At 44.0% G+C, this 26644-nt stretch overlaps 2 protein-coding genes across 8 annotated transcripts; one reads left to right on the forward strand and one right to left on the reverse strand.

The window, feature by feature from the left end:
- The first annotated feature begins 263 nt into the window (after positions 1–263).
- On the forward strand, positions 264–7406 carry CNOT8 (CCR4-NOT transcription complex subunit 8). Of its 6 annotated transcripts, none has more exons than XM_062002853.1 (7): positions 264–281; positions 1126–1325; positions 2907–3100; positions 4521–4682; positions 5588–5732; positions 6375–6485; positions 6751–7406. In XM_062002853.1, exons 2-7 carry the CDS (start codon positions 1209–1211, stop codon positions 6898–6900), a joined length of 879 nt encoding a protein of 292 aa, XP_061858837.1. In that variant the 5' UTR covers positions 264–281; positions 1126–1208; the 3' UTR covers positions 6901–7406. The 6 variants fall into 6 exon arrangements, with proteins under 6 accessions (XP_061858837.1, XP_061858835.1, XP_061858839.1 ...); XM_062002851.1 differs by lacking the exon at positions 264–281 and adding an exon at positions 290–377; XM_062002855.1 differs by lacking the exon at positions 264–281 and adding an exon at positions 310–377 and having other exon boundaries at positions 1199–1325.
- A 1205-nt stretch (positions 7407–8611) lies between these two features.
- GEMIN5 (gem nuclear organelle associated protein 5) lies at positions 8612–26579 on the reverse strand. 2 transcript variants are annotated; one of them, XM_062002356.1, is made up of 28 exons: positions 26421–26579; positions 26044–26198; positions 25375–25556; positions 24644–24798; positions 24318–24446; positions 24019–24151; positions 23407–23566; positions 22602–22814; positions 21871–21956; positions 21270–21364; positions 20631–20764; positions 19416–19489; positions 18845–19026; positions 18603–18742; positions 18014–18185; positions 17310–17537; positions 16697–16810; positions 16123–16251; positions 15460–15555; positions 15028–15165; positions 14371–14518; positions 14128–14247; positions 13393–13603; positions 12579–12836; positions 11783–11945; positions 10622–11198; positions 10107–10203; positions 8612–9803 (listed from the first exon to the last, which is right to left on the reverse strand). In XM_062002356.1, the coding sequence occupies exons 1-28, from the start codon at positions 26566–26568 to the stop codon at positions 9648–9650; spliced, it is 4593 nt and encodes a 1530-aa protein (XP_061858340.1). In that variant the 5' UTR covers positions 26569–26579; the 3' UTR covers positions 8612–9647. The 2 variants fall into 2 exon arrangements, with proteins under 2 accessions (XP_061858340.1, XP_061858339.1); XM_062002355.1 differs by having other exon boundaries at positions 24318–24449.
- Positions 26580–26644: the final 65 nt, after the last annotated feature.

Raw genomic sequence — 26644 nt, forward strand, 5'->3', positions numbered from 1 at the left:
CGAGCCCATGCGCCGCGCGGGGGAGACGGGGCGGGGCGAGGCCAACGGCTCCTGGGGCTCGCCCGGCGTTGCGCATGCGCGCTGCGGGCAGCCCCGCGCGCCCCCTCCCCCCCCCTCCGCGGGGGCGCGCGCGGCAACGTGCCCCGGGCGCGCGCCCCTGCCGCCGCGCCATAGCTCTCGCGAGAGCGCCGGGGCGACCCGGAAGTCCCGCCCCTCCCCGCGCGCCGAGGCTGCATCGCGCCTGCGCGGCAGCGGACGGCCCGGCCCCGGCTTCCGGGCAGGTAGCGTGGGGGGGGCAGGGCGCGCCATGGCGGCGCCGGAGCCCGCGGGCCGCGGGGGGGACGCAGGCGGACAGCGGCCTGGCGGCGGCCCGGCAGGTGCGGGCGGCGCGACCTCCCCGCTCCCCCTGCGGCACCTCCCGCGCGGCCCCGGCCCCGCTGGCACCGAGTCTGAGGGCCCGGTACCGAGGCGGGCTGAGGGAGGCACCGCGTCGCGGCACGGGCCGCGGGGTGTGAGCGCGTCGTGCGGGGGCGGGCTCGTCCCGGCCGTGCGGGCGCAGCGGGCGGGGAGCGAGCAGAGGTCTGTCCCAGGGGCGGGACGGCGCCCAGGCTGGGCTCCAGTGTTTCCGCAGTGACATCAGAGAAGCTCACGTTTACAGACGTGGTCTGTCGAGCATTCTGGTAACTCTTTCAAAGCTGTCGCGGTAGCTGAATGTTGAGCGCGAACGTTCCCTGCTCCTTCGTCTTATGCCCAAAGTTTCAGAGCTTGGGCCAGGAGGAGGAGGAAGACAGGAAGAAACTCTGTGTGTCCTCCTCCAGCTGGTTCTGCTCTGGCAGAGGGATTGGACTAGATGATCTTTCGAGGTCCCGTCCAACCCTGAAGATTCTGTGATTTTGAGACTCTGTCAGCAAATAGCTGTGCCGTTAGTTGTGCATCCACTCCTGTACCCAGATGCTTGTAGGTTTTCTCCTTCAATGTGTTTGCGGAAAGTGATACAAGCGAGAAAAAAACAAAGCGTTAAGTAGGCCGTTTCAAGCTGAAAGTGACTGATTCCGGCAGACCCTTTATGCTTCTCTGTTGACCTTTCTTCATATAAAGCACTGTTTACTTATCTGTTTAATGCAGCACACTGATAAGATTGCACAGCTTGGAATTCTACACTGTCATCCGAATTCAACATTGGCTACCTTTACTCTAGCCCCTGCAAGATGCCAGCAGCCCTTGCAGAGAACAGCCAGGTTATCTGTGAAGTATGGGCGAACAATCTGGAAGAAGAGATGAGGAAAATTCGAGAGATTGTTCTGAGTTACAGCTACATTGCAATGGTAAATATTTTACACTTGACCTAATTGCCTTAGTCAAGGGGCTTTTTTGAGTAGGAGGGAATAAGTTGATTCCCGAGTGAGATGTAATTTCCCCCTATCCCCCTTCAAATTGAGATAGAAGTAGTGAAAAATTAGAAAGCAGTTTAGCAGAAGCTTGCCAGGATTTGATACGACTTGGCTTGTTCAGCATTGTTCAATGTGCTTTGATGGAAGCTAGAGAAGGGAGAGACCACCTTAAAAACTTGAATTCATGTAATATTTATCTGTTTGTGATGTATTAGTTGTGCAACAGAATGATCAGGTTGAAACAGGTCAGGTGTACAATGGATTTAAACCTTTAGTTTTCCACCAGTGTATTTACCCTTTGGATACCATTTTCCGTTGCATTATGGAAGATGCCATGGTCCTGTAGCACACAAGGCTTGCAAGTGGCAACTAGTCAGCTGGGCCACCTCCCATTTATTGAAGTCAGATGTTGATTCTTAGGGAAGAGAAATATTCTGGCTGTAGGTATGACAATGTGTCCACCAGAAACTTGCCCCAGGTGGCAAGAATCTCTGGCAGGAGCCAGTTATCATAACTATAATTACTGTCATAACTATATAGTATATCATAACTATATTTGTAGTTACGGTACTGTAAGTTGTGCCAGCTTTGCTTAGGGTTGCTGAACCTCAAGAGATGAGAAGTCCTTAATAAAAGTGTGCCATCAAACCACGTGCCCCTGCAGTGTGTAGCATTTCAGTGTCGAATGCAGTTATGTGAGTAAATACGATATTTTTATTGAGATGAGCTTTCTTGCTTCTGTTTGATCTCATTGAAAGTGTGCTTACGACCTGTTTTAGTGGCTGTGCTGTAAGAGTGAACAAAAAGATGGTGAGAAGTTTTGTCAGTTAACACAGTGCTGGTTTCTTTATGAAAGGTTTTGCATACATTCTGGTGAGAAGTTGAGAGTAAAAATAGGCTAGAAGCTTGGCTCTCAGCAGAGACGCCACAGAATCACTGGCCAAGTATAATATTCTTCATCTGATCAATGGCTGCTGTGTTGTTAAGGTCTGTTTGGGTTGACTTTGGGTTTTCTTTAGTGTAGGCCTCGGGTGTTCCTCAGGAACAGTGGAAGCTGTCACTGTCTGGGCAGTTGAACGGACGTGGCCAGAGTGCTAAATTTAGAACCTGAAAGAACACTGAATAAATAAATGTTTTAAGAGCCCATTTGAGTAGATTTAGGGAAAATGAGAGTTGGTGTGTTGTGAGGGAGAGATACTTAGATTATACAATAGTGCATATTAGATGAACTTACTACATTCTTAGTTTGGAATAAAACAAAAAGGAAGGAAAGGCTAGCTGGAATGAATGAATGGCTGCAGTAATTAACTTGTGTAGGTTGCTGTTTTTTTGTAATGTCTGACTTGCAGCAGTTTAAAATCTTTATGAATATGGAAAAGGAGAGAAAAATAAGTGTTTTCTTTTAAACTGAGGAATCTGCTGAATGCAGTGCTGAGACCTGCAAGTGTGGAACTGAAGAGTGGTAATAATGACTCCTAACAGAGTGGTGAAATAAGATTTCCTCTCCTCTTGTAGGACACAGAGTTTCCTGGAGTAGTTGTGAGGCCCATTGGTGAATTCCGCAGCTCCATCGACTATCAGTACCAGCTCCTTCGCTGTAACGTTGACCTGCTCAAAATTATCCAGCTGGGCCTGACGTTCACGAATGAGAAAGGAGAATATCCTTCAGGCATCAACACCTGGCAGTTTAACTTCAAATTCAACCTCACGTGAGTCTCTTGAGCTTGGGAATAATCAGCTGGTCTGTTCTGAAGTGATGCCTCCCCTTGGCAAATGCAGGTGTCCGTATGTTCATCATCGCTGGTTGTGAGCAGTACAAATGCAGATTCTAACGCAGCTTATGTGGGAACCTCTTTTGGCATAACAAGAGTTTGCAGTATTTCTGGAGGTCAAAGCCGTGCTAAAATCCTGTCCTCAGTTACCTTTCCCATGGGGAGTGGCCTTTCCTAAAGAATCTTGTGTGCCTTAAACTTATCTGCAACAACTTTATAGTGTGAAACTTTATATTTTACCTGTAGATATAAAAATTTGTCTCTTTCTGATAAAAATAAATGGATACACTGTTTTGAGCAAAAAGTAAAATGCCTCTTTACAGATCTGTGCTAAAATATAAACTGGGATCTAAAAAAACAGTTGGTGTAATTTTCACACCTGCAGGAGAATGAATCTTATTAAATGCAGTCTGGCAATTACTCATTTCCTCCATACTGCAGTATCCTGGGTTACAGTTGAAACAAGTTTCATTATCCCAACCCCTCTAATTGTAAAGACAAACTCAGCAAAATTACCACTAGAGCTGCCTGGAAATAAAGAGGATTTGTCTGGCAAAACCACGTTTACAGGAAATCAGTTGGTATTTTTGTGGAGAACTTTACAAAAGGTGATAGCTGATATGTGCAGATCAGACAGTTCTTGAACCCAAAAGTTGCAACATTTACTTCCACTTTTTTTGTGAGCCTCTGAAAAGATTGAAATCAGGGTGAAGTGGATTTCACGGTGTGATCACTTCATTTGGCTCAGTCATCAGATTTGGCATGAGTTTTGCTCTGTGCTTTGTTGTCCTTCCCTCGCCCTCACGTTAAACAGTCTAGTTTAGGAGTCAGGTTCCTGCTCAGCTCTCCCCCGACCATCTCGTCACTCATCCCTCTCCTCCGTCCTTAGTCAAGTGTTACACAACCTCGTTAACTCTCAGGGAGGAACTAGAGATGATGATCTGGTGGTATGTGCTGTGAAGAAAAATGTTGACAGGAATGATGCTCAGTGCTTTTAGAGTTGGGTGTCTTCCTATGTGAGAGAACTCCTCTCTTCTCTGACCTCTCATCTGCTGTGCTTCCATTCACCTTACAGAAGTGATATTTTCAAAACCCCATTCTGTGGAGGTGGATTCTTCACAATTTACATTAGCCATGGAATTATTACCTCGTTACGGCGGCAGAATGGTGGTGTGGATGTAGGAGGCTGCAGCAGTGGTATTAAACTGATGCAGTTTGAGTTTTTTAGAGATACAAGTATGGAACCCAGAGACAGCCTGTTGATACTCCCACTTTTAAAACACAGGATGGGGACAATGTTTCTAGAATGAGCCTGACTTGGTAGCACCTTGAGTGCAAAATTGCTTTTCTCCTTCAGGGAGGACATGTACTCTCAGGATTCCATAGACCTCCTTGCCAGCTCTGGGCTGCAGTTCCAGAAGCATGAAGAAGAAGGGATTGATACCCTGCACTTTGCCGAGTTGCTCATGACATCTGGGGTGGTCCTCAGTGACAGTGTGAAGTGGCTGTCCTTCCACAGGTAGGTCCCAGAGGCTCAGCACTGCTACCACCTCAGCACTGCTACTACATCTCTTGTGCAGTGAAAAGCTGCTGCTTTTGTCCTTGGAGCCTGACATGGATTTTAAGAAGAATTAGCAGCTCTGCAGTGCTTAAAATAAGCTTAAAGATACGAAGGGCATGTTTAAGAAGTAAAGAGCCTTGGCATTTCATTTTCTACTAGTACTTACTGTGGTCTGAATTTTGTGGATGCATTGCTTGCAAATCCTTTCCCTGTTACAGTCTTCGTTTATGGAAGAGGTTATTAACAAGTTGAAATGTGATTTCTACACCTAGCAACTTGTGTGTGCTGTAAAGTAAGGTTTTTGTTTCTTCCTCTCCCATGTTGGTGATGGTCTCAGCTTCCATCTTGTGTTTATGTAGAGGAAGGTATCTGTGTAGTTGTCTGTCTTGTACTGTTTCAAGCAACTTGACTACAAAGCCTCTGGTTCTTGATATCATTGCAAGTGAAAGGACTTCAGGGAGTAGGAGGAGGTGGTGGCAGCAGGTGCTTACAAGGTTTCCTGCTTTTCCTATAGAAACTTGCAGTATTGGGAAGAACAGTATCTTCTTCCCAATGGCTTAGCTGTTGTGCAACAGGTCAGTGAAGGCACCTGGGGAGCATTCAAAAGTCCTTTTGATCAGGATGATCAGGATCAAGATGACTAGGATCAGGATGGTTATCAGGATGAGACATGATCAGGATGGTTATCAGGATGAGACATGATCAGGATGAATTCTGGCTCTGATCCAGAGGAGTTTTATGAATGTCAGAAGATAGTGGGGTTTGAAAGCTACAGCATGTAAAACTCCTGTGAAAAATGAGATACTGGTACTGACAGAGAGTTGGTGTTGCCTGCTTATCTGGTTTGTGTATGTTGTTTTTAGTGGTTATGACTTTGGCTACATGGTGAAGTTGTTGACGGATTCCAGGTTACCAGAAGAGGAACATGAATTTTTCCATATCTTGAATCTTTTCTTCCCATCCATCTATGATGTAAAGTACTTAATGAAGAGCTGCAAAAACCTCAAGGTAACTGGTATCTCCCCAGCAAGCCAGGGATGGATGGGCATCAGCACTGTACATGTGCAATAAGCCAAGGGGACACAACTGCTGCACACATCTTAAAACTGGAATGTATAAAAAAAGCTATTAGTCACATCCAAGTGCCTATGACTAAGGTACTGCCTCCCCACTTTCAAACCAGTATGTGTGTGATACAGGGGACATTCCCACGACCTTCCGGTTGGTGTATCAGTAATTTCAGGGGCTAATTATAATTCAGTATGCTTATCTGCCCTATGCAAGGTGGAGCATTTCTCCTTCCATGAACTACTACATGACTGGATTAACTAGTAGACACTTAAAAAGAATTTGTCTACTGAATCACAGCCTTGTTTGTGGAAAGAGAGGGAAGAGGCCAGCAGTTGTATGAATGTACCTACAGTCATCTGAAGTATCTGCAGTAGGGAAGCAAGGTACTTAGATTTGAGAAGAGTATATAAACATTTTTGTATTTGCCGCTGTTTCAGTCACAGCTGGTGGGTGTGTGCATGGCTGGAATGTGCATCAGTTCATTGTAGACAGTGTGTGCCCCCACGTTTTGGAGAAGCATGGCAATTTTTGGTAAGAGGTGGATCTTCCAAAATAAAACCTGTTGTGTTCTCGCTGCAGGGTGGCCTTCAAGAAGTGGCAGATCAGCTGGATTTGCAGCGAATTGGCCGACAACACCAGGCAGGGTCGGACTCTCTGCTCACAGGAATGGCATTCTTCAGAATGAAAGAGGTACTGCAGTGCCGTTTCTGGCTCTTCTTCCTCCCATTCCTGTCCACAAATGGTTTTTGGTTTGGGTTTTTTTGAGCCGTGTGACTCTCGTACTTCAAGCTGTCAGTAACAGGAATTGTTGATACTCCTTCATGTGTTTATTTTAATTCACACACTGCATCTGAGAGGTGTCTGACTTCAAATAAGCTGTTTCATTAACGTGGATGGGGTGCTTTCTGATTTAGAGGCACAATGAAACAACGCCTGTTTCTTTTTTAATCTGCAGTTGTTTTTTGAGGATACGATTGATGATGCGAAGTATTGTGGGCGGCTCTATGGCCTTGGCACAGGAGTGGCTCAGAAACAAAACGAAGATGTGGACTCAGCCCAAGAGAAAATGAGCATTTTGGCTATTATCAACAACATGCAGCCGTGATAAGTGCTACCCCCTCAGCAGACCGTGGTTACCATATTGGCAGCTACCATCCTCAACCATTTTCCCCTAAGTGTCTCAGACAAAAGGCATCTCCAGTACACAGCCTGCAGAATGACTGCAGTTTTGCTGAAGAGTGGACTGAATTCCTAATGCTAGCATTTGTGCTTTGCCATCTTTTTAATACCAAGGACAAAAGACAGAACCCACTGTGTATACCTCTGTTTTTTTCTCTTTATACAGTACAGAATCTGCAAGGAAGACTTAATGGTAGAACATGAGGTAGAGCTAAGGGTCTGGAAATCCAGTGAGAATGGACACAGACACGCACACAAATTTGCAAACTGTGCTTTATAAAGCTTATTTTAAAACTTCTGCATGTTGTGAGGGTGACTGCTTCACCTCATGGTTTGCTTCTTTTTATCTTGGTGTAGTCTGTGGAAATCGCTCCCTTTGATCACTGCAGAGGTTTGGGAATGGGCGACATTAAAAACGATCCTTGCAGCTGATACAGAGAGATTTGCTTTAACAACAGTGGTAATGGAGTGGATTTCATCAGCCCTCCCTAGTTTCTAATTCTTCATGGTACAGGTTTGACCCATACTGATCCTCAGCTTGGATCTTAGGGGTATTGAGAAACGGCCTCGAGGTTCACCTCAGACAGGGGATTGGACCAATACTCTGCCTTCAGTTTTCTTCAAGTTAACCCACAAATTTTATTCCTCTCCTTTCAACAAAAGTAGTTCAGCAGATGAGTGTTTGTCCCTCTTCTTCCCATCCTTCTCCAGACCCTGGTTTTACTACATACTTAACACCAGGCAAACTGGTTCCATTTCTCTTCATTATAAACATCTGGGAAGTAGTTAGAGGATGGAAGAACAACTTGGGATTTGGACTTTTTAAAAAATGAGCTACAGGACCTTTCCCCCCTCCCCAACAGCTCTAATGACATTTCTTAAGGAAAACAAAAACCCTTTGGGACGTGGCAAACTTCATTTTTAAGGCCGTCTTGCATTTTAAAGACGCTTACCCAACCCATTCTTAGGAGCTGAGGTTTGGAGCTGGTATTTAAAATGCTTGTAAATAGTACTTGTTTTTAACTCTTGTAAAATAAATTTTTTTTAACCAGGCCTTGTTTTGGATTTCCCATCAGTTCAGGCTTTGGAATCTGGATGGAAGTCATACCTGCTTGAAGAGTCTTTTTCTTCTTTTACCATTTATGATATGCCCCTGGGGTAGCTCTTAGTAATACCTTGTACCCTAGCTGATGAAAGCTGAGCTTAAGATCTCTTTGGGGGACTTCTATTTTCTGTCTGTCTCTCAGCACAGCTTGCAGTGTTCTGGCAGTGCAGCAGAGCCATTGGAAGTGACAAATCTGTTTTGGTTATCTGTCCTGTGTGAAATTTTCCTGCTCTATCTAAACTAGTGGTTCTTGCTTTAAGTGCAGGAGACCTGTCTGGAGAAGCCCTAGCTCCCCCTCCTGGTTTTCAAGTACTTTGCACAGAATTTAGCAAGTTTGAGTTAATGGCAGCAGTTCACCCATTACAGAAGGGTCTTTGAGAACGAAGTAGGCTTTCACCTACTGCTCTTCAAGGTGTTCTGAGGCATTAATCAGCTTGGAGCATGAAGTCTATCAGTATTCAAGTCTTGCAATCTGCTCTTGATTGCAAGCTCTTGAACAGCTCTTGATCTAAAATAAATCCATCCTCTCTGCTTTTTTCTTAAAAAATAATCTTTATTTTACTTACAAACTTCCTAAATCCACAACTCACTCTGTCAGCTTTGCTGTTGCATTTCACAGCTTGTTTCTAAGAATTACTAAGATAGATGCTGTGTTCACTAGGACTTAGAAAAATTCTTCCTAAGGAAAGAAGAAGGCTGGTTATGACAGGCAAAGCTTTTGGGCAAGCTGCAGCACTGTTAGAATCGTTGCATGTTCAGGACTCCAGAATCTGGGCTTGGGTGTTGACATTTATTCTAGAAGAGCTGTGAGAGAACTTGATCATACTTCAAAGTTATCATCACTGTAGCAAAGAGCAGTTTGTTCAGCCGTGGACGTTGCCAAAAGAAAGGACTTCTGACCTGCAGCAACCCCTTCTCTTGCTAGTCGTGCTGGGAACAAATACAAAAGATCGTGCCTTCGCTTTGTAAGTTGCAGAGGCGGCTTCACTATGCAAAGGTAAGTCACAACACACATCAATTTTATCTACTGAGTTTGATTTGTGTAGTACACGCAACAAAAAACCCAAACAAGCTTATTTTTAATGCATCTGCCCTTGATTCATACCTATTTCTATCCATCAAATTAAATACCAATTCATGGTGGTAGGAGACTTTATTTATAGGAGAGAAAATGAAATCACAATGCTTTTAGGAACAATACTGACTTAAGAGTCAGTCTGCTTACTGAAACCATTGTTTTTCCTGAGGGCAGCTACTCTTCCTCCTCTGGTGAAAGGCTGATAGAGCTGCTCAAAACTGTTTCTTACAATGTAAATAGCAAGCTCTTTCATTAGTGTAACTGCCAACAAATAAGGAGACTATACAAAAATCATGTATTAGGGTTCAGGGCCACAACCTGCTGCTTTTCAGTTTTTTAACACAATCCCCTTAAAGTAGTAGAAGTTGACCACAAGTCTGTATATAAACCTGGTATCCAAAATAAGCACAACCAGCAAAACAAGCCTTCACTTGAAGAAAGAGCAGCCTTGGTGTCACGTAGCTGTAGGCAGCTCAAGGGTCTCGAAATGTCATGTCAAGAACCTCCTGACAGCCTTTTTGTAAGTATTAGCACTACCATGTTCCTTCAGGAGATGCAGTGCCTGTTCGTGTAGGTCACGAGGGCACTGGGATCCAGTGTGGAGCAGCACAAGGCAGCACTCCAGCACGTTAGGGAATGAGAAGACCTGCAAAAAAGGGAACACGAGGTGATGTCTACTGTTTTTAAAAAGATGTAATTCTAAGTAGCAAGGGATTGTTTATAAAATTCATGGGAGGGATTCACACAGAACATCCCTTTGAGTTCTCCCACGCAGGAGCTTTACCTGTGCTTTCCAACTGCAGGGAGAAAAGTTATGCTTGGAAGAAAAACACTACCCTTATGTCATGTGTCAGCTCTCTCTCAAAATTGCCACAGGATCACAGAGTCCCTGTTCCTTTGTGTATGAAAGGGAGACTGTCTTTGTCAGAACCCTTTTCTGCAAACTTACCTTTAAATTGTCTGGAAATTCTGCTAGTTTCTGCTTTGCTTTTAGAAGCTGCTTCGTTAGCTCAGGGAGTGTGATTGGTTCCTTTATTTCATCTTTACTGTCAAGAAAAGAGCAGGTGTAATGAGTAACTGTTTTGTTTAAATGACTGCATACAGCGAGGACAGGAGAGTTAGACAAGTGTTGAACACTGGCTTTTTCTTGCTCTAGTCCCAAATAATTGTTCAACAAAGAAACAGGCTTTTAGATAATGCTTGTTCTTGTTGTTATCCTCCCTTTTTCAACCTGCCTTGTTTATTCACTGTACCAACACACCCTGTGTGTTTAGCTCTACTGAGTTTATGCACAGTGTAGTTCAGCCCCAGAGAAATACAGGACTTTGGAGCTGTATTTAGAAGTATCCCTGGGTGATAAGCTTGAGATTAGAGGCAATCTGAACTAAACAAGAAATTGGTTGCACAAACACCCCCCACCCCCCTGCATGCCTTTGAATCCATTCTTTCCTGGCTGAAGCTTACCCATTCATCTGGTTGCTCTCAGAGCATGGTTTGTCTGATTCAGTCTCTGACCTCTGCTGTATGGTGCTTTCCTGGGTGCTTCCATTTGTGTTTTCCTGGAGATTGTCCCTCTGCTGCTGGTGCTGGTGAATCATATCTGCTAAAATCTGCTGGACCTCAGCTATGTCTCTCTGGGTGTTCTGTAAAGCAGCAGTCTCTTCTGAAAGAAGCACTTTGCAGGCATTCAGTTTTGACTGTCTGTCTGTCAAATCAACCGAGCTAGTTCCTGAATCGCCCTCTGTCTCATGCCTACAGACTTCAGTTGTATTGTAGAGCTTTTCATCTGTCTCAAGTGCAGTTTGATCAGAAGTTTCTTCAGAGGAGGACTGACCTGAAATGTAACTGTTCTCGAGTGCTGTCTGCTCACTGGGACACAGCACAGGATCCAAAGCAGCCTTTTGTAAGACAAGGGACTCTTTGGGTGGGTTCCACCACAGGTCATACAGCTGGCTGTAAGCCACAAAGGCCTCTAAGCTTCTGCAAGCAGCCATGCTCTGAGAATTGGTGCTGTCCAGTTTGTGTCTCAGGTTATCACAGCCTAGTAAGGAAAAAAGGATTACAGATTTCCAAAGAAAAAGACCTGATCCAGTAAATGAGCAGCTGTCCTGAAGCCTCAAACCAGACATTGCCTCAGATGCTGCTGAGAAGTGCAGGAGTCAAAAGAGCAAAGGCAGACATCTGTGGCATCTTTTTAAACACAACACTGTTCTAGCTAGCATGAGACTGCCTGTTCTCACCAACTACAGCAAACTTCCTTGGTCCCAAGCTGATCAAGAGCTACAAAATAAATGCACTGTGTGCTCCACAGAGAATAAAGGGAAGGGCCAGCTGGAGTGATTTGATGAACACAGGTTTCCAATGTCTCCATCTCTCTTCCAGAACATAATTTGCTCAGTTGCCTACATCACCCCACCAGCTGGCACTGCTGAGCTTCCTTGCACAGACTGGAACCTTGCCCAGCAGCCCTCGCACTAGCCCAAGTCCACAGGTTTCCATACATACAGGTATGTCTTGCTCCTTCCAGGCTTTACTATGCCTAGTAATATCAATGGACACACAGCTTTGCTTACACCAAGGATCTCCCGTCTGTCAGTGCCAGGGGATACGCAAGAAGAGACTCACCTTCAGGAAGGAGGATACTGCAAATGTCTTGCATCAGAGTAAAATTACCAGCATCATAACTGCGGGTCACGGCTCCAAGAATACTTTTCACTGCCTCATCCCAGGTTGCAGTCTGATAGCTCAAGGCTGCAAGGGCCAGGTCATGGGAAATGTGGAAAAGCACCTACAGGAAGCACGAGAGAGCATGATTACTAGTTGTATTGCAAAGTATGAATTAGTCACAGCTTATGACCACTGGGGAGGAGCCCAGAAGCACATGACTTAACCAAAAGCAATTTTAATAACAGTGCAATTTACATAGTCTCCTTGACACAGGAGGCAGAGTACTTTTACTTTACTTGTAACTGTAGGATGAGCAGCTGTGCTTGCATGTGTCCAACCAAACAGATGAGAAGTGGGAGCACACCCCAGGTGAGTGACTCACTACATAGAGCAGAGCTGCAGAAGCAGTAGGCTGTGAACAAACCTTCTGAACTCCAGGATACTTTAACAAGCAGCCCTGCCTCTCCCAAAACCCTAAATTGCTGCTGAGCTCTGGCAATTGCTCCCCCAGCCAGCACATCTCCTGACCTCAGTGCTCATCACTGGCACTACTCATCACACTTACCCTGTGCAGAAACAAATGCAGAAACCAACTGGTAGCTACACACTACCTGCCTGTCATCTACTTCTCCCAGACTATAACCTTATCCTGCAGCAGGGCACAGAGCTCAGTGCCCTGGGAATGGCTGGCACAACGCCATGATGTGTCTGCATTTCCCTGCGTGTGCCCTAGTAAGGTGTAAAATCCATTTACCTGCTTCGGGTGTGTGTTGTTGGTAGAAGGAGGATGCTCAATACTGCGCAGCTGCTCCTGTGCACATGTGGCTTGTTCAGTGGAATCCATGCCAAATACATTCTGCCATACTTCTATCACCATGTCAATAAAGGAGGCCTCCCTGTTCAGCTCCCAGGTGTGATAACAGGGAGGCACAGGGCTCTTTCTGTCACAGGGATTTCTTTCACTAAGGCACTTGCAAAGCAGTTCATTAAGGCAGAAAACAAGTCTTTGTCCCTTTAAAAAGGAAGAGAAAAAAAGAAGACTGAGTTGCTCCTGATAGAAAAGCAATCCCTTACTGACCACAGCAGGTGGACAAATCCAAGAACATCATGGCAGATTTGTGAGAGACTCTTTCACAACTGCAGCTACCAAAGAAAAGTGCTGAAAGACTCAAGAGACTGTATTTCAGAAGGAAATCTCAGACTGAGCAAAGGTAGCTTCTGCTCAGTCCACACAAACATTGTGGATTAAGCCTCCAATAGATGAACTTACAGCTCATCTGTTCTTTTAATGTAAGCAGCAAATACCTTCCTTTGGTTCTTTCTACTTATGATTAGTATTACATACTTAGGAAAAAAACTGCCTCTCGTGTAAACGCCCAGCACAGAGCCGACCCATGCAGAGGCTTTTTCATTGTGTCACAGTAGTAAATGCCATTTTTGAGACAAAACCAGTTCAAAGGACTGACAACCTGTGGACTACAAACAAAGGGGAAGTGGTGCCAAATTAATCAAATTGATCTGGAGAGGGACAATGCTAAAGAAAGCAGAAAGGAAATGACCAGACTCACAAATAAAGTTCTATGTTGCTGAAGGACTTCCTGAGCTCCCACCCAGTTCCTGGATAACAGCAGGTCTTGGGCACATCTGAAAGACAAAGTCGCTGCCAGCTCCTCCTCCCCAGATATCAGTGCAAGCTCAGCAGCAGTTTTAAGGGATGTCACATCCCCCTTTTTGGACAAGGCCTTAACTGCATCATAGGGTGAGGAAGCACCCAAATAACTGAAAAGAGATAAAAGCAAATCGACTTGATTAATGCTAAAAGCCCGTTTTGAAATTGTACTGTGACACAACCGCACAAACATGCACACAAAGATCAAAGCTGTACTTTCCATGGGATCTCAGAGCTCTCCTCCCTTTGCCTTACCAAAGTTTACTACAGACATGAGGCATCTGAACAGGGAAAGTCACAGAGCTTAAAAGTGTGGGCTGACATAGCAAGTGTGGTGTGCGTACCATACGTGGCTTGGATGAGAAACAGAAATCATATGATTCGAGAGACAAAGGTTATGTGCAGTAGTTTATCTGAGAGATAAACATTTCCCTATATTTCATCTGAATCCTTTCAAAACTCTCAGCAATGCCAGACCAGCATCAAGCAAAAGGCACTGCTCCATCCAAAGTATTTCAAGCGTTACTAGTAATTTTGGTAGCTGCAAACAGACCAGTGAACAGATTTCAGCTGATACAAAACCAAAGACCTTCTTTGTTTCAGGCATTTCTGTCTTCTTCCCAGTAGCACTCACCATTTGGCAGCCATGGAATAATGACCATCTTTCTCTAGCAGAGCTGCCCAACTGGTGTAGAGATCCTTCAGAATTGGATCTTCTGGACGCAGCCGGGCCTTGGCAATTACAATTGCTTCCCTAATGCACGTAAGAGAAACCAGGTAGAAAAGTTAATTGACTGTGTACAAAGAGTGAACCAAACTCTCAAATCTCCTCCAGCAGAAAACAAGAGCAAATCCTAAACATAAATATATATCCAACCTGTAAAAATGGTTCACTTTCAGGAGCTCAACAGCCTCGTAGACTTTATGGATGGACAAGAGATGGGAGGCAGCCTTCACATACTGCTCCTGGAAACACAGCTGCTTCGCAAAGGCTTCTACTGTCCAAACCCAGGCCTGATATCCAACTGCAAAAGAGAAGGCAACAGAATTAGAGGCAAAGTTTTAAAACTGGAAGAATTCCCGTGGGATGACATCATCACTGGTCTCTTCAACATGTACCTCTTTGTGCCAGTTTGGTTTCTTGTTTCTTAACCATCCTAATGTAAGTCATTGAGGCAATGGAACAGGGCAAAGCTAGGGCTTGAACACGACCGTGGGACTTCAGTACCAGTAAAGTAAAACACATCTAAACCAACAGCAAGCTGGAAAGACTGCTACTTATTACAAAGAACCAACTTGGTGCTTGAAAGAATGGGGCTCCTCCTTCAAGAAGTCCCAAAACCACTCTGTTTCCTGTAATCGCAACATAAGGGTGCTGACAGGAGCATCCAGGTCTTCATCATAAATAGGATATGTTAAAGAAGCAACTTCCTCCACTCTGGAACAACGATAAGTTTCCCACACAGAACAATCAGAATGAGGCTACCCTCAGCAGCCAATTCCAGCTGCTTCTGAGTTACAGGAACAAACATACCCATGGGTGAGATGGCTACCAGCTGGTCTGTTAGCTCTCCCCTCTCAGCAGCTGCCTGGAGGACACCCTTCATGTCTCCTTTCCACAACATGAGCTGCTGAAAGAGCTCTGGATGCCCATTCTCCAAGTGATGCTTTCCTGTTGGAAGCGAACACCCCTATCAGCATGAGTGCAATAGCATTATTTGCTACAGTAAAATAACTTGGCAAAAGTGAGATTTTTCAAGCTAGAAGTATGACAGGTTTGCATCTGAAGGATGTAAAAACTATTGGGGAAAAATACATCTTTTCTTTTTTTTACACACAACCCTGCATTCTTAATCCTTTGCTTTAATGCACAGTAAAGAAAATAGAAACGTTTTTCCTGATTTGTTTTCTCCTTGGAGTAAGTTACAGGGGAGTATTGTCAAAGTGGATTCATTATTTCACTTACCTTCCACGTCAATCATCTTGTGCAGAGAAGCCCTGTCTGTGAACAGCCCCAAGTGGATGCGATCCTTCAGGTCAGGGGACACATCTTCATTATTATCTGAACCAGATAAAGTGAATGCATATTTAAGATTTGGTGCAAGACTGAGACCTGCCAAGTCACTGTACCACTCCATTACACTCAACTGCTGGCAAATACTTACATCTACTTTCATTCCTGCAGAGCAGATTGAATGATTTGCAGATCAACAGTTGGAATTTAGATCTAAGTTTGATGAGAAGGACCATGTTTGTGCAGAACACTTATTCTCAATCAAACATTGCATGTTCCTTTGCATGCTCTAAGGAACAATACTGTGAGAAGACAAACATCTCCCTCGTGGCTTATTTTCTCCTGCTCATATTGTACTTCTGAAGGTAAAAACCACTTTGCATATGCACTGACAATTCTACTCCACCTCCACAACACAGGATCCTGGAGTGGCTACAGAGTGTTAAACTACTGCAAGGGAAGTTAGGTAACAAGCCACAACTAGTCACACACTTTGATAAAGGTAGGATTTAGAGAAAAAATAATGCCCAGTGGTGAAATTCAAGTCCTTGGATACAAGACTGCGGATCCTTTAGAGCACCTACCCTCTTAGGTATGTTAGTTCTAGACTGATACCTTTAGCTTTCAGACACGTAGCCAGCTTCAAGCAGTCCTGATACAATTCATCTTTTGATCTGTGATCCATGAATGTGCTGAAGGGTAGAATAGAACGGGGCTTCCTCTTCTTCAGAGAGGCGTCAGAAACTGAAAAATCAGACACGTTTTAGTTGCTGCTGGGCAGCTACAAGAGTCTCCTACAGCAGAACTTTCCAATGTATTCCAAAACTCCCTCCTCCTGGCAAAGGAAAACAAAAACCAGGTGCTCAAGTGCCATGTGAATCTCCATGATGACACCTCTGACTTTTGGACAGTGATTGCTTTGCAGGTTTTTCTGTCCATTTTGCCTGGAATGAAACTAGCAACTAAAAGGCATGATCCAAGCCCAGATTAAACAGCTGCTCAACTGACCTGACAAGTAGGGCAAATGTAAAAAGAAGCAACTTAGTTTAAGAGATTCTGAAAGCAAGCTCCTCTTTTCTCTGGCATTTATTTGATGTGACATTGGGAAGGGAAGCTGCAGCTAAACAGAAGCCCAGCATAAGGAACTTTGCTTTGCTGCAGCACTTAAAAATCCCTGCAACATACTTACTTTGTTTCTCTTTGGGTGGATCCTTTTTCACAGGAGTGGTTTTCTGTGTCACAAAAGGCTTTGGCAAGCTGAATGAAGAGTAATCACATGTAGATGAAGATGGATCCTTGGACACTGTGGATTAACATGATTAAAAAGAAAAATAATACATGGAAAAGCCCACAGCAGAAGACTTGACATGTTCATATTCTATTACATCAATTCTGAAATACACAGAAACCAAGCTTTGCTTTGCCATAGAACTTAATAGCCTTTTAAGGAAAGGAAAGAGTAAGAAAACATTACAGAACTGTCAGAAAGCTAAAAGAAGATGTAAACAGATACTAATGAAAGTCCACCAGTATTACAAGACTTATTACCTGAAGACAACACTGATCACAAATGATGTCGTTTCAAGCCAAAGGACCTTTGTTTGTTAGGCTAGAATCTTGGTGAAGACAATTAGTCCCAAACTAGTTTAGAAAATGATGAAAGGCATTCCAGAACTGTATTTCCTTCAAGAGGGCTGTTTCAGTAAAACCCAATTATGAGAAAATCTGCACAAGAATATTAAACCTGGTGACACTCTGAGGGCAAAACAGTCTGGGACCCATTAAGGTGATTTGATTATTACCAATTGTGGAGGCTTTATCAGGCAACTCTGCTTCCTCAGCTGCTTTTTCTCCTTCCTGGTCTGACACACCATTTTCCTCTAGCAATGTTTCCTTTGCGCTCTCATCTCCATTCACGGCATCACTTAGATCCTGCTTGGCTGGACTCTTTCCTATTGGCTTCTTCTTCTTCTTGCTTTTCACTTTTGGTTGCATACTTCTTTTTTTCTCTAATTCTATACTTTTTTTGCCTGTAAAAGGTTGCAAAAGTTACCTTGATATTATCTGTAGAGGTTTTTAGTGCATTAACTGTCTGTCTCTCAAGATCATAGAATCACAGAATGGTAGGGGTTGGAAGGGACCTTTAGAGATCATCCAGTCCAACCCCCCTGCAAAAGCAGGTCCACCTAGATCAGGTTGCATAGGAATGTGTCCAGGCAGGTCTTGAAGACCTCCAAGGAAGGAGACTCCCCAGCCCCTCTGGGCAGCATTGGAACAGGGTTGTGGAGTCTCATTCCTTGGAGGTCTTCGAGATCAACAAGATCAACATTTAGTTTCCAAAGAAGGATAAAACTTGATTTAAACCTAGACACAGTTCATTCCAGAAGAGGCAGCAGGTAGATTTGGAATTCAGCACAAGACTTATCACACTATTTTAATATGGCAACTCTGTTTCCCAGCTCCAAATTCATCTTTAGGAAAGGATCTTCTGCTTGAACATACTTACCCTGAGGAGGCTGTGTATGTTCCTGCTTTGAGATGTGCCATTTGTGAACTGAAAAATCATCTGCTCCTGTATAAACAGAATCTGAATCCACTGGTGACCACTGGACACTCAGCAGCCGGCCCTGGTGACCTCGGTAGTTGCAGAGTGGCTCTTCCTTCATAACATCCCATACCTTACAAACATGAAAGAAATGCAATTACTCAGACAGTCTCATCTTCCCCTTATACTCTGCATCTTCTCTTCAGGGATTTGCACTTGGAGCTTTTATCTGGGTGTGACTGGCGTATTTCAAATATCAACATGCAAACAGAGAAAATTCAGGGCTTCCTTTGATACCTTTGCATGACACCTTTCTTTTTCAAGGGTCCAAAAGTGCTGATGTGGAAACAATAACACCTGGACTTACAAATCAATCTGGGAGTTGCAAAAGCATGCAGACATCCGCAGTCAGGAAATGCTTACCGGGGTAAATCTGCAGTACTTCAACAGTTTATCTCACAAAGATGCTTTGCTGTTTAGTCAGCATGGTTCTAAAACACTGTAGAATGGACAGCTTGAAACTAAACGAAATGTGGCTCTGGAACAATACCTGGGCAGTGCCATCATAGCAAGCAGATACCAATCTTCCCTCATGGTGGGGGCTCCAAGAAAGGCTTGTGATTTTAGCTGTGTGCCCAGCCAGAGTTCGAAAGGGCTCTGTTATTGTCACAGGACCGTCTGAAGAGCTCTCTGAGAGAGAAAAAGGAAATGATCTAGTGTAGCCAGCATGACAAATAGGGAGCAAAGGAAAACAAGATGCTAAGACTTGGAATATAATCTGCAAACTGTTACCTACGACGCTCTTCAGATTATGCACATAAATGGTGGCATTGATTGAGCCCGAAGCTATCAAGTAACTCAGCTCTGGCTGGCTCCCATGCTCGTGATGCCAACGGATAGCGTTAATCAGTTTATGGTGCTGCTGGATAGTGCAGAGTAACTTCAGGTTCGGTGCCTGAAATATTTCAATTGAGCTGAAATGTAAGAACAACAGTATAAGAATTCTGGTAGGGGTGAAAATGGGATGTTTTTTTGGGTTATCCTGCATGAGCAGAATAACAGAACATGAAATAGAGTAACTAAATGAGTTCTTATGTTCTGGATTCAACTCAAACCCTCCTTTAGCACATCAGCAAAAGTGTGTTTCAACCACGAGGGGATCCTTGACAAATAATTTAACATGATGATGTGGATCCTCCATGCAGCTAAAGCAGCAACAGCAAGGAATGCTATATTACCACAGTTCAAATACATTGACAGTGAAGAGAGGCAAATCAGGGCAGCAAAAAGGACTTTTGCTTCACTAGAGTGATTCTAGTCAAGATCAGCACATACACCACCTCAGCCTGTGAGTGAAACATACCCATCTTCATTGCCAAGAGCCAAGAGTTTGCCATCTGGTTTCCAGCTGATCTCTGTATGTGCAGGCAGTTTGTGCTGTAGAAAGAAAACACAACCGTTGCCAAAACTCTTAAACCTCTCTTGCATACATTCAATAGAGCAAGACTGGCAACTGGACAGAGTTGTAATTAGTCTGACAGAAGCTTGAACAATTAAGAGACCGAATGAAACAATACAAGAACCAGTGACTATTTTTTGATAGGTTTGGTGAAGCATTTGAAGGGAAGTTTGTCTGGATCCCAGTAGGACCTTGATGCTTGATCTCCTTAAGCTTCTTGGAAAGCTCCAGACACTGCAAATCAATTTTATCATATTTCAAAAGAAAACTTTACTTGTAATTATTTCTGTTATTCCTAAATCAGAGGAAAGCTACTTAAAATTTAAATATCTAAAATTACACATCTAAAATTTACACATCTAAAAATGATGATTTTGTCACCTGTGACATTAGTCTCTTAATCCCCAGTGGGTCTTCTACTCAAGAAGCCAAAACCCAGCTGATATAAATCAATACATTTTGATTGACTTCATTTGTCTTATGTTAACTTGAAGCAACTGAAGGTCCTACGTACTTCACTTATTTTGTGCATTCAACTAAGAAATGACTGAACAGACTGGAGAAGATGTTGTGGTGAGATATCACCAAGCACTCTGCATTAGCTGCAGACTCCTGAAGAATATTGACTGCCTTTACTGCAAAATTTGTGATAAAAAGTTAATGTTTGAAACAAGAGAACTAGAGAAGATGAGGTAGTTAACTCAGGCATGCCTACCACATGATCTAAGCTATGACATTATTCAGGATATTACCTGAGGTGCTTTGAAACTGGAAAGCTCTGTGTGATCTAATTACTTTGAACAGTGACACATAGCTCTAATACTCTATACTTAAATTCAACTCTTCTGTTTAAGTAAATGACACGGTAGAAAATGAAGTAACTGATTTCAGGAACAGATGTGCCATATTGACAATGGGAGGAAAAAAAAAGACCCTTTTCAGAAGCAAACACATAAACTGTTTAAATGGTTTGAGTCAATAAGTGTTTTTCAGGCTCATCTGTGGAAACTGTGAGTTGTTACAGATACATCCTGAAGGCAAAATCAGAAATCTACATGGCCATAGAAACTACGACATGGTTACCACAAGTCCCTAAAACCCCCTCAAAATCATACTCACTTTGATTGAATTAGTGTCTCGGATGACTTTGTTGATGTCATTTGCCTCTCCGTTAAGATTCCAGGGGTTGTGTTGAAAAACAATACCATCTCCAGCACAACTATATAAAGTTACAGAGGGTCCTTCACCCTCTCCTATCCAACAGAGAAAAACAGCTAAGTACAGTATGTTCTTCACCAGTCTTCCCAGAGGTAATCACTCCCACTATAGATCAAAACATTCTTTTAAAAGGCTATACATGTGCTTCAGTTGCCTGGGATCCAGCAGCAAGAGATTCTTGTAATACAATCCTCTGAAAGGATCTGTCATCTCTACCAACAGATCTCTCCATAGCACAATCACTGCAAGCATTACAATTCCCTTTTAACATTTGCTCCTTGAAAACAGTGTATGTTGTGTAAGAAGAGCTAAGGGTGCTGTGGTACACCACTCCTGCCTATTTCCTGAACCTATTAGAATTCAAAACTAGAAGACATTGTTTTGCAAAACTATTAGCAATTCCTCGAGCAGAATGCTGCTAGAAAGGATTGCTACCAAGCAAATGGGGCTCCTTTTCCTAAGGGACGGCATATCAACTTCCTGGCATCTGTGTACTCTGCAAGGAGGTTCTACTTTGTCACAAGGTTTTAGAAGACTCACCAGAAGACAGAGGAGGAGTTGGAGGGCCCCAGGCTAATGTGTATACAGTCTTCTTGTGGTAAGTACTGGAAATCTGAGGTGGCTTATTCTTAGCACTAGGCAGGAAGATAAAGAAGCAGGGACAGTCAGTTTTCAGCAAAGGGGAAAAAAATACAATTCAAAGCAACATATTTTCAGTGATAAAAACAGACACCTGGTGCTTTAACATACTAAAGCCACGGCTCAGTCAAGCCTTCTTTAACATCTCCTGTAGAACACTACTAAAATCACAGCAAAACTGTCCTGATGACCATCATCACCTGCATCACCTCTTCATTCTCTGAAAATGTCTTTCTGGCTCAAGATTTCTTTGACTGATGTCCCTTCACAGGTGATCTGTGGTCTTGCAAGTTTAAGTTTATCTTAAATAAAGATTACTTTGGAAGCTCCCAAAACTAACAGACAGATGAAAAGATGCCCTGAAAATCAAACCATTTGACTAGTTTTTATTTAATCCTACTCTTGTCTAGCAGTAAAGATATACTTCAGGAAAGACCACACCACCTATGCATGGCAATACACCAGCAGGATCTGACAGTAATGGATGTGAAAGCTTTCTTACCTGCTGGAGAAAGTGTCAAATATGCCAACTTTTCCATCATCTGTTCCAAAGGCCAAGCAGCCTTCCTTAGTTGGATGCCAAGATAACTACAAGTAAAACAGACAGAGACCTATAATAACAGAAGCTACTAACACTTTATTTATAAATAAAAAACAAAAGGAAATGGTTGAAACCGATGAGCAACCTCCATCCTGTTATAGCCACCCTTCCAAAAAGAGAGACTTGATTTGATCACTGTTACGGCTTTCAAAGGTTCTGCCCTACCAGCTATAATGGGATAAGATGAAAGGGTCTAAAATAGTTAAAATGCTGTTTTACATCTACAATGCAAAATAGGAATGGCAAATGGTGACAAAACTTCAGGTGTGAATAACTACCATGCATTACTGCTGCCAGCAATTTTACTGGGCAGGAGCCTTGGGCCAACTCCAGATTAAAGCCAAGCTGAAGATATCCATGTTGCTTTTTGTGCATGTCAAATTTCCTAGCAGAGCAAGTGCAACCATGGGTGAAGCACAGAAGGATTACCAAGGAGGATAAAAGGAAAACACAATGTAACAGCCAGCTGGACACCAGCTCATTTTCACTAGATGCAATGCAAGTGTCTAGAGTTATAAAAGGCCTAAAAATTTGATGCCAGATTCTAAAATGTCTAAAAAAAGAGATAAAAAAGAGATTCTAAAGGAGATAAGAAAAACAAAAGGGGAAGGGGAAATTGAAAGTATACTTACTGCTGTAACCTTGGACTTTATGCTTTGCCAGAAGGTTTTAACATCATAAATATTGTTCATGGACAAAGTATTCCACACCCGGATCATGCTGTCTCCAACACCGACGGCAAGACAGCCCGTGTCCACAGGGGAGAAGGCAAGACTATAGACAAATCCTCCAAGTGTGGGCATGGTCCAGCTACAGTCCAGAGTTGACAGGTCCCAGCACTTCACCTGGAGAGTATTTAAGGAACAGGGAATGATTAAATATAGAGTGACTGGTATGACAAAACAAAGCCCGAGTGAGATGAAGAATTGGAGGGTCAAATTCAATGCTTTGCATAGTATGTGAGCTACACCCAGAGGATTATGGGTCACAGACAGGTCTGCAACAGTTGGAATGCTCTAACAGAATAGACAAAGTGACTCTATTTCAGTAGTATGGTTCTCTTCTGACTCCAAGGCAGGAGGTTCTCCTATTTTGGCAAAAAGTTAAATAAACACATCACTGCTTTAGTTTGCAGGAATGACTTTAAGAAGGGAAAATAGACCTCTCCAAAATGAAACATACAGGAAAAACATGATAAACTCCCTTTACTAAATGCTTATCATTCAACTTCAGAATGTCATCACCATTCACTCCACTGTGGTAAGAGCTTGAGTTTATAAACCAACATGTATATATACAACCTATCCACAGATCACAATTAAAGCAATGCAGTTTTAAAATGCTGCAATAAACCCCCCTTTTGAGAGAAAATCTGTGGCCTCAGTCAGACTGTACAGATATGGCTATTTTTATGTTAATTTTAGAAATGGTTCTTACATCTCTGTCCATTGAGATGGAAAAAAGGAGCTCTTTGTCTTGATGCTTCACAGAGCTCAGATTGAACACAATCCGGGAGTGATTTTGTCCGTCTGAAGATCCAAGGAGGGTCCACTTGCGTTTTCCAGATTGGGTCAAATCCCAGAGTAGAAGTTCTCCTCTGCAAAATTTCAAGTGTGTACTTCATTATTCACTTCAAAAGAAGAATACAGGCTATAAACAGACTCTATTACATGTGTACATACCACAAGTATAAGAGTACTATAGCTAGACAGACATGCCTACACACAGCCATACGTGCAAGTATCACCCTACAAATGATACCCATAGTTAACCACACTGAAAACCGACATATTATTTTCTCCCAGTAATGAGCAAACCCACAATTAGTACATTAGAAGTCAATATTAAGTTAGATTATCAGACAAATTATGGGACAAACAGTAGTTTTCTAGAAGTCTGAACTCCCACTTTAACTCTTGGCTTATCTTCCCTCCGGCTATACTGAGAAGGAAGGAGGGTGTCAACATTTCCCACCCAGTTCTTCGTTAAGCATCAAGAACTGAATCTGCAGTTACTGACAGTATTCTTGTCCCTGGGTGTCCTACTTACCCAAAAGAGCTGGATACAATTTCTGCGGAACGACCAGAAGGCCAGTGAACAGTCAGCCAAATGCGCTCTTTAACAGCAGGGTCAATGGCTCCACCTCTCCTCTTTGTGGGTGGCAACTTCAAAGTCATGACACCTATGGAACCAAGAGAAGTCACCAAAATTCTCAGAGAAAAAGGAATCCTGGGAATCTGAAGCTCCTCATGCTTTAAACTATCAATGTAGCAAATGAAGGCTGCAGTTAGAGAAGAGCTCTTCCAACACTTTGTGACTCTTTAGCTCACATTATTAACCTTACTTACTTCTGCCTCTAGTACAGCTCCATATTCGTATGGTCTGATCTTTGCTTCCCGAAGCCAGGTAACAACCTTTCTTCGTGGTTGTGTCCTGTGTCAGCTCCCCATTTGGAACTCTGCCTTCTTCTGAAGGACCTACTGAAAGTTATTATACTTTAAAACTCAAAGCTTTACAAGAATTAACTGAAAAGATATTGTTTTGTATCAGAAGATACTTCCCTGAACAGTTGCCTTTGCCCAGCTACCGACTTTCTGTAAAGAACACGGTTCTCTACAAGGATGTTGACATGAACTAAAAATTACTTCAGAAACTATTAATCACTTCTACATACCTTGGAGCAGCTCATCTTGCCAAGCAGAGAACTTTTCTTCACCAGGCACAGGGCACCAGGCCAGGCAATGTATTTCATCATCGTGACCTCTTAGCCGATGAAGTACTTCTCTCTTCCTGCTGATATCAATGATAACCACCATGCCATCCTTGTAGCTAAAAACAGAGCCTTACATTAATGAAGAGATTCTGGGATCCTTGTGGATAATACCTGAGTTTATCTCCAAGCTCTTTACCAGGATCACTATTACAGAATCACAGAACTTTGAGGGTTGGAAAGGACCTCAAAAGAGGTCCAACCCCCTGCCGGAGAAGGACCACCTAGAGTAGGTCACACAGGAACTCGTCCAGGTGGGTTTTCACTGTATTACAGACAGAGAAGCCAAATCTTGAGCAGCAATTGCGTTTTGAAGATGATTAACCAGTACATTTGGCTTCTAGAATGACAGCAATCATTTGTAATACAGATTTCAAGCAAGTCTTCTTAAAAAAAACAACCCAGCCTTAAGAAACTTGAAAGATGCAAACCAAACCCAGACCCTTACACTGTTGTGAAGTTCTGTGTCTTGCAGGTCTACCAAATCTGAATCTTACTTCTAATTTGTTGCACACCAGATAGAAAACACAGCCACCAAAACCTCTTGAAATTAATCTTATAACTGCATAGTAAAAAATTCACCACAAGGTTCTTGCAGAGGAAGGACAGAAAACAAAATGCTAATGAATATTTACCCAATTGCCACCAGGTTTTCATGATGAGGAGAACAAGTGAGGCAAAAAACTGTCCGAGGCTCTGGGAAGAACTGCTGGCTGTCACTTCTGTTGTGCCAGTAACAAACAACGATACCTTTCTCATCACCAGATACAATCAGATCTTTCACAAGAGGTGACCAGTGCAATGCTGAGATTGCATTCTGAAGAAAGAGAATTGAATACGTTTAAAGATGTCTCACCACACAGAATAACAGGCAGAAAAGTACCCGTGAGTACTCCCAAACATCAGCTGAAGCGCTGCAGTTCTTTTAAGCTTTGGCACAATGGATGCATTTATAAATATGGTGTCCTGAGGCACAGTAATTGTTGAAATGTATATTCTTATTCTGTCCTGGGTGGAACAATACCTTGCTGAAGAGATTTGAAGCGAGCTGGGTTAAGAGGCAATGAGCACGCACTACAAGCACACTCGCTGACTGAGGCTTTGGTGGTAACCAACAGCTTATTAAGGTGACACAACATTGCTGCAGGCCTAAGGCAGGAGGAAAACCCTGGCCAGAAGTATTCAACGGTTTCAATTCCACCAGCAGTTCACGAACATCACCTTGCTTTGCGTGCAAGACCTACAAAGACGCAGCCCACCCTGCGAGTTCATTTCGTTTCACCTGGTCGCAGAGGACACCCTACCTGGTGCCGGCTGTACTCCGCCACCGCGGCCAGGGCCTCCGCGTCCCAGATCTTGACGCTCCCGTCGTCGGAGCTGCTGGCGCAGAGGTTGCTCTGCCCGGCACAGGGGCAAAAGGTGAACCCAGAGATCCTCTCCGTGTGCCCGACGAGTTCTCCTGCAGCCACGGCAAAGACACCGCCCCGGGACCCGCAGCGTGAGCGTGCGGCACCTTCCCGAACCCGCCCCCGCCCGGCTCCCGAGCGGCAGCCCCGGGCCCAGCGGCGGCCCCGGGCCGAGCGGCGGCCCCGCGGCGCTCCTACAAACGGCGAGGGGCCGGGGCAGGCCGCCGGCCGGCCCAGGGTCCCGCACGGGGGAAGATGGGGGGTTGCGGCCATACCGTAAAACGCCGGCGCGCCGGCGCTGACATCCAGCAGGCAGACGCGGTGCCTCGCCGCGAAGCCGAAGAGGCGGCCGTCGCCGCTGGCATCGCTGCAGCGGCTGCTGTACCAGTTGGGCGAGGCGGGCAGCACCCGCACGGCCGCCATGGCCGCGCACACGCCCGCCGCTGCCGCCGAGCGCCGCGCACGCCGTCGCGAACCGCCGCGAACTGCCACCAAGCGC

Source organism: Colius striatus, chromosome 9 (assembly GCF_028858725.1).
Source record: "Colius striatus isolate bColStr4 chromosome 9, bColStr4.1.hap1, whole genome shotgun sequence".
Taxonomy (NCBI): Eukaryota; Metazoa; Chordata; class Aves; order Coliiformes; family Coliidae; genus Colius; species Colius striatus.